Here is an 11,226-nt window from a genome sequence, read left to right as displayed (position 1 = left end):
TAAATGTCACGGACATTGCTTTATTCATGTCGGACGTAATAGTGCCATAAGCCACGGTAATTGCATCGATCGTATTCTTTTTGCCATTTGCCACAGAGAAATAAACAACATAGCTCTCATCACTTTTATTCTGAATGATAAACCATGTGCTTGATTGTATTTTCTCAAGATTATCAACTTCTTCGATGGTTTCTGTGTGCACCTTGCACCATTGAGCAAAATGAATGTTGTTGTTTGCTTGAACGGAATAGTAACGCTTGCCAACTTCGCGTTTAGCTTTTTCTATGATGTTTTCCTTGTCAACCTTCGAGTACATACTGGCATATGCGTCTTCATAAAAGCGAAATATGCCGGTTTTCAAAACACCACCGTCAAGTCTTTCCTTCGATACTTTATTGCGGCCATAGTATATCATTTCGAATTCTCTGTTTTGCTTCACAACAAATGCATGAGTCTTCCCAAGATTTTTATAATTCCAAACAATAATATGATCACCATTTTTAAGCTCGTCCAGATTATAAATTCGTGATTTATGTTCAGCTCTTGTTTTGCACCAATAAACGAAATGCTCATTGTTGTTGGCTTCATCACAGTATTTGCTTTCGTTGAGTTGTCGTTTAGCTTGAGAAATAATTTCCTCAACGTCATGTTGGACTACATCTTGATCATCGTCTACAAAGCGATATAATTTGCCTTCATTTGTACTGACACTTACTTTCCCCTCGATGACTTCATTCATTTTATATTGAATGACACGAATTTCATCGGAACCATATGTGCCGTTTTCGATGGCAAGATAGTGATAGTTTATTCGAAAAGCCCCAACATAAATGACATGGTCCCCTCGTTTGATATCTGCCATTCTATACAGGCGTTCTCTGTGTCCAGTTTCAGATTTACACCAGTTAACAAAATGCTCATCATTATTCGCTTCTGATGAATACTCTGTAAACCCGATTTGGCTCTCTGCCTTTCGCAGAACAATGTTTGTGTCGTCAAGAATTCCTTCCGATAAAGAGTTTTTTGGGTACACGACTCTAAAGATCGTTGTATTTTTTACATGCAGAGGAACGCTAGTCTTGGTTACTTTACCTGAGGAATACTGAATGAGTGACTTGCAATGGTTTATACTGCGAACCGTCTTCGACAGCTATCATGTGCCAATCAAGAATTCCACTATCAATGATGTGGTCACCTCGTTTTATGTCGCGCATTGTTATAATTTTCTCCCTGTAAATTGTATTTGCAAAACTCCATTTCACAAAATGTTCGCAGTTATATTCGCTTGTATGAGCATACTTTTTATATCCAATTTGGGTCTCAGCTTTCATAATGGCTCGCTCGATATCCTTGGAAGACATGTGAAAATGACTATTTATTCGGTAAAGTAAATCCTTTTTAAGGTCTACTGAAATCTGTCTTTTTACTACCTTTTTCGTAAAGAAATCATGCTTGTACTCGATCACCTTGATACTTGTCTTGCCTGGCACTTTAATGTCTTCAATTACCAATACATGATGTTCGTGTTGCCCGTGTTTGACAACCAGATGGTCACCCCGTAATATTCCTTCTGTCGTCTTCAAGAGTACTACACTCTCTGACGCATGAAAGAGGAAAGGGTGCAAAAAAAAACAAAAAAAAAACAGGTTAATAAATTATAACCCTCCGAAATAACATCATTGCGAAAATAATGAGTGAGATATATATGTTAATGTAAATGATGCAAATTGGTAGTTTAACCAGCTTTCACTGTTGCGAATCATGTAAAAAGGTCACGTTAGTGAGGGAGCGATTAAGTGAATAGAGCGGTGAAAAAGATTGTTGACGAAAGGGTGTCAAATGTATAGACTCTGAGATAAGCAAGCGGTCAGTGAATGGTATAACATCAGGTCATTCAAGTCGCAATGGTAATCATTTAACAAGACAATCAACATGACATTTGTGAGTCGAAATGTGCTGCACAAATGTGTCTGCCATCAAAATAGGGAATTATAGCTAAAGTGGATAGCTTATAAGAATCACCAACTGCAAGCGGTTCTGTGAATGCAGCAGTAACTAGAAAGACTTTCGCCAAAGTGGAAAGGAAACAAGTGTTAATAACTGGCATGAAGTCTGGTGAAGTAGTAAATATGAAAAAACTTAAGCAAGCATTAAAAAGGCATTATATTAGCAGAAGGAAAGTACAAAGATTTGTAACAGGAAACTTAATAAATAAATATTTAACGAATAAATAAAATAAATAAATAAATGAATGAATGAATAAATAAATAAATAAACGAATAAATGGATGAATCAATCAATAAATCAACCAACCAAGAGCTTTCAATATTACTCTAATAGTATTTTTGCCTTTGCATATAAAAGCAGGTATATTATAATGAAGGTAATATTATGTAGGTCATTTCCCCCCTCAGTCATCATGACCTGAGTTAATTAGTCTAGAACAGTCTCAAGGTCACTGTCCTTCATCACCTCACAACTTTGAAATCAATTAGTCATGTTTGGAATTTTCTGGAAATTTAATTATTGTGCAAGGGAGATAATTTTAGAGCAGTAATTAGCATGCCATGTTCTTATATGCTCTTATATAAGCACATGAGTTTAAATAGGGACTGGCACAGCTTGCAGTCAGACATTTGGGATCGTGTCTCTTGCGTGTTACTTCAAGACTTCGGAAACTCCAGCAGTATTATTTTCAATACTTTTCAAGACCTCCACTGCCATCGCTGGATTTATACTGTGGACTTTGTGCAACTGCAAGCCTGCAAGCAAAAGGACTGTTCGTTCATCCGACTGACTATTACGTCCCAGCTGAGATAATTAGCCTGTACACTTTTACAGTTTGTATTCTATCTCTTGACTCAGCGATTAGTTTTATTTTTCGTAAAAAAATTTCGTTTTATGCGAAAACTGCTGAGTTCACCCTTTTGTTCGTTTTCCCACACGTAACAGTAATGAATATACATTAACAAACGTTCTCATGAATCCTTCTCACACTAATATCAGAGCCAAATATTCAATTCTGACATAAAAGTTTTGCTTACCCATATTTTCGGCATCGGCACTCATTGTGATGCTTGATTCACTGTTTTGGTATTTTTCTACGATGCCTGATTTTCGCTTTCTCTGCAGGTTACAGCAAAAGCGTTGTATTACTTTCTTCGATATGTTGTGCGTACAAAGACCTGTAACAGGAAATAATCAGAAGAAGTAGTAAAAAATAATTTTAAGTTAATTTATATACACGGTTAAACTTAGTCAACACTTTCTATGCATAACCAGATGAACTGCACTGTTGGATGTAAAAAGCAATATATAAAAAATTATGATGGGTGTTTAGACTTGCCAGCCATCTAATTACATCTCCTCAGAAGCCATAAAGAGCTATCTTCATATGTTGTAGCCAAAACCGATGTGCGCAGTGTCTGAGAGCAACTTCACTTTTAACATTGAAACCATAATAGTACAACCAATAATGACCAAAACTGCCTTTTGTTAACTATGAAAAAACACTCTTAAAGGAAACCCGTGACTAAAAACAGACTTTAATTTTTCAAACATCAAGATATCTCTGACATATATCTCTGATATATTAGAGTACCGCGGCGCCGAAAAAGTGAAACATCTTGATTTCTTTAATATATATGACTGATATATTTAAGTCATATGCCTGGAGGGCGCGCTGGAAAATATGTCTGATATATAAAAGTAACGCGCCTGGAAAGCGCGCCAAAAAACACACTGACCCTCCTATTGGGCATTCGAACATGACGACCCCATCACCAAAGTTAAAAACAGGGTGACATCTCCCATGAATCCACCCCCAGGCTAAAGAAACTGACCATTACTTAAAAGAGGCACTCAGAACAACATATTAAAATATTACCAGAATGTACCTTGAGAAAATATGTCTAATTTGAATAAATCGAATATGGCTACAAGCTGAGCGACAAAATAACATAATTTGCCACATATAACATAATAAACAAGCTATTTCAGTGATTTTAAAGTCTAAAATTACTTATTTTACAAGAGGAATCAGTTTGGAGTTATAAGATAAGGCACTTATGATGATTTGCATAATTCCAATATTGCTGATTTGCATAACTCCAATATTGCTGCCGACATTTCTACCAAAAAACTCCAACATTTTTGCCTTAAATAACGTAATAAACGGGTTAGTTCTTCAACATGCGATTGTGGAAGTATAATGTTTTATAGAGGCACTATGATAATTTGCGTAAATTAAATATGGCGGTCAACTTTCATACAAATGATATTTTTGGTCATATACCATGTATTAAACAAGTTATGTTAATGTTTTTTTAAGTTTAAATATATTTCTTTGGCATGAAGAAGCATTGTTGCAGAACGACGCCAATGACAACATCAACGTTGAACATATATGGACTTGCATCATATAATTTTCGTTGAGCTCCTCCCACCATCAGATAACGAAAAGTAATTGCCAATGTATTCAAAGAACAGTTCATTGATGTAAAACAATGAAGAAGAGGATAAAACGATCATCACGTGACTAAAAACGGGCAATGATTGGAAGCTCTAAAATGGGTTCAATGTTATAAAGGGAAAGCAGCTCCACACATCGCCTATACTATTCGTGTCATTCTCTGTGTTATGTTTGTTTTGTGTGTCTGGCTTTTGATGCAAATATAAGCCATGGCGATTAGCCATTAACGACACACTCATAAATGCCAAAGTACACTATTTTACAGAAATTACCGAACTAAATGAAGCACAACAAACTGACCTAAATACAAATATTCTAGTCTCCTTACTGAATGAACAAAACACTGACAAAATGTTGAACACAAACAGTGAAAAAAGAATCCAAGGAGAGCACGTACCAAAAAGCGACTGAGGAAGAGGCCGCACACTGGTTTCGAAACGTAGCGTCAAAGCATTACGCTGTCATTTGACAGCCAGATTACGGCTACGTCTCGCCATGGCTTATATCTGCACCAATGGCTTGACACATAAAAACAAACATGAACACATAGAACGACACAAATAGTATAGGCGATGTGTGGAGCCGCTTTCCCTTTATTACAATAATTATTGTAGCACAAGGCTGTTACACGAATTCTAAATTGGGTTATTGAAGTAAAATAATTGGGTAGGAAAATGATGAGACGATAACGATTCTAGTCAAAATTGTTTGTTTGCGATTTAATCTTGCATCAATAAATTGAAATTAACACCCAGTGAATCGTCTGTGTGTCCATTTTTCGTCAAAAATCTTTGTCAACTTTGCAAATACAGTTGTCATGCAATGAAGTATTGCGCAGATTCAAAATTTCAGAAGCACTATTTAAATACTTTCAGTTGCGCTTTACAAGTTCCATTCTGTCGCACACTTTAGACGGGAATGTCGACGTCTTTATTTCGAGAGAAATGCAAAATAATAAATTTCACAGATTCCCCACCAAACCGTTCAGAACAGTAATTTAACCTCGGGAATGTTTGCCCGTCTATCTCAATTTCAGCAAAAAGATATATACTGAAACGTTTCTGAGATGTCGCTGTGTATGACTTCCAGTATTACGTCACACTGTATAAATGCTCACACAAGTTCGTTGAACCTGTGTCGTCATATATGTGCATGAGAATAACTTTTTGATTTTAGGACTCCAATTTGATATTCACGCCTATAAATGGCCGTGAAGGACAAAATAAGTTGTTAGCTGCCAGAATGGATAAACTCAATAATTGAATTTAACCTTTTGAGCTCTCTTATAACGTGTACTGGTTAAGCTTCCATCCATGACATACAAAATTATTGCATCATGCAAATTTCCACACGTAGAGAGTTCTAACGATAGTTTTTGAAAGTTGTGTACCTATTTAACAGTTAACATAAATAAAGTAAAACTTGAGTTTGTCACTCTTCTATTAATGGGCATTCCACTCTTCTATTTATAGGCATTCTTATGTGCCGTCGTTCATCGGAGGTAACGTGGGAGAAAATTTGCGCGATGTCGCAAAAATACCTCCATGTTCATGCGTAACAAAATGTTGAACACGCAACAACCTTAAAGATTTTGCGAGCAAACCTATCATGTTATAAAATCAAACTAATACATTGTATAATGGAAAATGTATTTGACCGGGAAAATGACAAATCAACCGTGACGTGAAATACAACAGCTGAAAAATTATGCAGAATATAGACAATTTTTACGAGTTATATTAGTAGGGACTATCAGCGTCTGCATTCCATTTCAAAGATAAAGATGAACTTTCCAATACGTATATATAGAGGAGACAGCTACTCATATTTTAAAACTAGCCCATCGTCATTATGGTGCGAAAATAGAAGCGACGAATTTGGATCATCTGTGGATGGGTAGGGAATCTTCAAAAACTTTGTTTGCTGGCTAGCCATCTCTTCCTACTGCGACGGTCTGCTATTATGTTCACTGGCTTCGCTTAGGCGTCTACGTCACTTACGCCAAAGCAGGCTTTGCAAAGGTCTCTACGTCACTTACGCCTAAATGTTTCACGGGCAAAAGCTAAGCTGGTGAACAGTCGGCAAGTGAAAGTGAATAACATGTTTTTCATAGAAGTAACGTTTAATGTACAGAGGAACTGAGGGTAAGCTTTCCCATTAAAATTGAACTCACAGTGAAAAAAATAATGCGCATAGTATCGTTCAAATTGACTGATGTTATAAAAAGATACCTAGTTACAAAGTGAAATATATTAAGCAAAGCAATGCCGATTTTAAGATATGCATGTTGCGCCTAACGGTTGTGTTGCACATAACAAAACGTATCCAGCTTAAAACCATTCTTTTGCAAAGATTCATCCAATGTTTATTTATACATCAAATAGAAATTAGCGTAACAAGCAGTTATAAGTTTGATATGAAAAAAGTGGTGAATTATGCAAATCGCTTCGTTTCTAGGCTTCTCTTTTCTCCAAATTTTCAATGTCCTCAACTCTCGCTGGGTCTATTTTTGTGCAATTTCCACATGGCTGTATCCTAAAATACTGTATAACGACTTATATTTTCAAATACTATGTAACCAATAGATAAATTTGCTTGGCAATAAGTTATAACATTTCGAAGAAGAGTCATTTCATCTTTACTTATTTTAGCCTCAATCATTTTCTTTAAAGACTTTTTTCAACCCAGATCATTTACGAATGAGAAGAGATAACGCAAAACATAATTGTTGTTCTTGTCACGTATACTGTAGGTTTAATTGAGATATTGCATTTCACAAAATGTATAAGTTTTTTTACGTATAATGATTATCATTAATACTAACATTTTGGTTTTATACTCATGAAATGTACCCCTTCACATTTCGAGTATACTATTGCTACCATACCAAACTGAGATTGTCTCAGGCGGCTTTCTTAAATTACGTTACCTTAAGCCACGAACGTTTAAGAGAATAAAACCTATGGGTAACTGATACAAGTAATATGAACATCTTTTATTAATCACTAAAAGGAGCGAGAACGATATCATGTTCGAAATGTAATTAAGTCATTATAGAAAAAAGAACGAGACAACATCAACATCACCACTACCAACACCAACAACACTAACGACGACAACAACAACAACAACAACGACAACACACACAAACACACAACAGTAGAAATGACATACTTAATTAATCAGTGTATGATGGCTGTGTATAAATCTTCAAACTTAGTCAATACCAATCATATGAAACGAAGAAATGACAAAAACCTCTACAGACCATTAAACGTACACATCCCCAGACTACACATTAACGACAAAGACTGAAAGAGGCACGTTTCAACGTCATGTAATAAAACCCTTAAACATGTGGTACAAAAACCAAAGCAACGAGTGCTGAACAGTAAGTGGATTGCCGTTCACAAACAATGCTACACACCTGTTTTCATTGCTACAAAAAGTATGTAAATGCAGTGTCTTAACTGGCGACCAACAGTCGCTAATATTTTTCATGAACAAGTGTTAAACCTACAATATTAATTAAAATAACAAAAACTAGAAAATCTGCAATACCTTATCTTTGACCATTGCGTTTCACGTTTATGTCAAAGCGAAGCCTTTGCATCAACCTGCCTCATTGATTACTGTACGATCACACAAGAAGTTTAGAGTGAGCGAAGGTGATTCTCTTAGTTTATGTTAAGCGCAAGTGTGCGCTCAAAGCAACCTAAACACTTCTTCGAGCTCCACCATTTTACAATAGAAGAGAACTCATTGGCTAAGTGTTACAAGCAAAGACTCTCATGGGGGTAAAACCTCGAGCATCATAAAATGAATAAAAAGTACTTAGCTCACATTCTATTGCCATAATCACGACCCATGACCAAGTATGGGGAATGACGGTGACGCCAGGACTTTAAATTGGCAAGGGCTCAATGAATTCTCCGGGACAGGCGTATAGAAAGAACTTTAAATGGGTATGGATTCGAAGAATTGTAGGGATTGGTGTTGTCAAGAAATCGTACATTAACGCTATTGCAATAAATCAGTAATTGTGTAGAAAGGAGGAAGCAACAACTGTCGTACGGGCCACAATCGTTTGTTTGTTTGTTCAAACTTCTATCATGCAAGAATTGAATTGAACAAAGAGTGAAACGCCTGCGAATCTATTTTTGTTCTATGTTGTATAGCTTAGCTAGAAGTTTGCAAAATCTTCCAGTTGAATTTTTTTTCAGCGCAGTGTTTGCTGCACAGATTAAATTTTCTGTCGGTGGTACTATCATGTTAACAAAGAATGTTGTATGTCGCTATCAGAGTAAATTGAAAGCATTTAATATCAGTTATGCTAACACATTTCGTATGAACATAAGTAAAAAAAACAAACCAAGTAACATCCCCCGTCTTTCAAACTCACCTTTTGTCGATATGAAACTGTCGTTGACGACTGCCCCTAGTAAGTCCTGTGAATCGCAAACACATTCACCTTCTAATAATAGTTTTCGGTCATGGCATTCACTTCAAATGCAGTCCTGAAGATTGAAACGGGGCCAGTCCAGATCTCTTGGTACCAGTTTAGCCGTGTCACATTTCAAGCTAAAGAAGATAAAGTATATCGGATTAGACTTATGGAACTACATTAAGGAAGCAATTACTGTGACTTTGTGGGTTATATAGAACTGAAACGAAATATAACGAAGGACATATGTGGACCTACACTTCGACAAAGCAACTAGCTGTGTACGCAATGGTGGAATGCTGATGATCAAAGCTACCATGCATCATATGCTTTTCCTAGAGCTCCTCCCACTATCAGATGACAAAAAGTGATTGTCTAGGTATCGCATGAAACAGCTCATTGGCGTAAAACATAATGAAGAAAGAAAACAAAGTCCTTGGCTTGCATTCCATTGGCGACTGAACATCACATGGCTGAACACGGACAAGAATAGCTGTAAACTAGGTTCAAAGAATTGTAGCGAAGGTTGTTCGACGAATTTTAACTAGCCTGAATTCTAAAGAACTGAGTAGAAAATTAATTAGGCGTTACTAATTTGAGTCAAACGTGTTTGTTGGTGAAATAATCTTGCAGAAACATATCGAAATAACCACTAGTGAATCGTCTGCATGTTCTTTCTTGCTCAAAGGTCTTTCCCCATTTTGCAAGTAGTTGTCATGCAATTAAGTATTGCGCTTGTGCAATATTTCAGTTGCATTTTATACGTTCCAGTCTATTGCACTAGACGGACGGCCAGGGACGTCGACGTCTTTGATATGCTGGACAAACGGCGGGCCAATGACAATCATTTGCCATCGTTGGTCATGTGACGTTAGATTGACAATAGAAGGCTTTCTAAGTTTCACCGACTCCCAACCCAACCGTTGAGAACACGGATCAAATCTTTGGGAGTGCTTTAACGTCTAGTTTCGTACTAGTTTAAGCAAAAGATATATTCTGATCAGAAACGCTTTTTGGATGTCGTATCAATGACGTACCGTTATGTCACGCAATATTCGATGATAATTTCGTCGAATATTCAAAATATCCCAGGAAGACTGGTATGCCAGATGGCAGTATATACGACGGTCTAAAATATAATGTTTTAAAATGCAGCATTTCACCGTAAAGAGCTCCCAGTTCAAGTTGAGCAATTAGATACAATTTTGACAAGTGTTTCTTTTGTTAATGATTATTTGTATGACATTTAAACAATGATATTATTAAAAACTTTGCCCTGACATGATTTCACAGTTTGAAAGTTGAAATCGTAAGCGTGAGTCAACACAAATATATACATTATTTTCTAGTATCATTGGGTTTCATAAAAAAGAGAAAATAATGTACAAAAGTGTAAGACAGCATTGATTTTGATAGGCGATTTGTGAAGCTTGAAAATTATGACAAAATACACAACACAAGACAAAGCACAAATTAAAAGATAAAAGAGCCAAAAGGAAGAAAGAATGTCATTATAAATGACATATGTCATAATCAAGTGAAAATATAAACTCACAGTGTGTAAACTAGTACGCACTTTAGCGGTTAAATTGAGAAAGAAAAAGCGATGTCAATTAAAATAATTGTGTGTTGATCATTAAGGCGATGTTAAGCTCAAACCGCTTTTGCAGAGAGAGAGAGAGAGGGGAGAGAGACAGAGACAGAGACAGGCAGACAGACAGACAGACAGACAGAGACACAGACAGAGACGACAGAGATACAGATAGAGATACATCGACAACATCAACGCCGCCACCAACAACAACAGCAGCGTAACAACAATAATAATAACAACAACAATAACAGTAACAATAACATACAACAGTAGTGAAGTTAAAGCGGTATTAATACCTAATCAGGTTTTGAATGCTGTGTAAGCATTAAAAGCACAAATCGCCAAACTACACAACAATTGAGAAGGAGTCGCGAGTCAATGTCCTGTCAAACCCTCAAATATGCAGTATAAAAACTGTCTCCAATTCAAAATAACGAGTGCCGGACAGGAGTACAATTTTAAGAGACTCTTGTCAGTGTATTGCAGTGCACAAGCAAAGTTAAACCCTCTTTCATGGTTACAATAAATGCCGGTATTTTAAATGGTGACCAACAATCGCAAATATTTTACATAAAGCACGTTTTCTAACCAACAATATAAAGTAAGAAAACAAGAAAATCAGCGAAATCTAATCTTTAACCATTCCGTTTTACGTGGTGGCAAAGCGAAGCCCTTGCATCAACCTGCTTCATAGATTACTTCACGATCACGCAAGAA

At 36.4% G+C, this 11,226-nt stretch overlaps 1 protein-coding gene across 1 annotated transcript; it reads right to left on the bottom strand.

The window, feature by feature from the left end:
* Positions 1-859: 859 nt before the first annotated feature.
* LOC139136415 (uncharacterized) lies at positions 860-8,967 on the bottom strand. The gene is made up of 3 exons (XM_070704143.1): positions 8,874-8,967; positions 3,045-3,185; positions 860-1,597 (listed from the first exon to the last, which is right to left on the bottom strand). Exons 2-3 carry the CDS (start codon positions 3,067-3,069, stop codon positions 1,089-1,091), a joined length of 534 nt encoding a protein of 177 aa, XP_070560244.1. The 5' UTR covers positions 3,070-3,185; positions 8,874-8,967; the 3' UTR covers positions 860-1,088.
* Between the last annotated feature and the right edge of the window lie 2,259 nt (positions 8,968-11,226).

This window comes from Ptychodera flava, chromosome 1 (assembly GCF_041260155.1).
Source record: "Ptychodera flava strain L36383 chromosome 1, AS_Pfla_20210202, whole genome shotgun sequence".
NCBI lineage: Eukaryota > Metazoa > Hemichordata > Enteropneusta > Ptychoderidae > Ptychodera > Ptychodera flava.
This window is presented reverse-complemented; position numbering and strand designations above follow the sequence as displayed.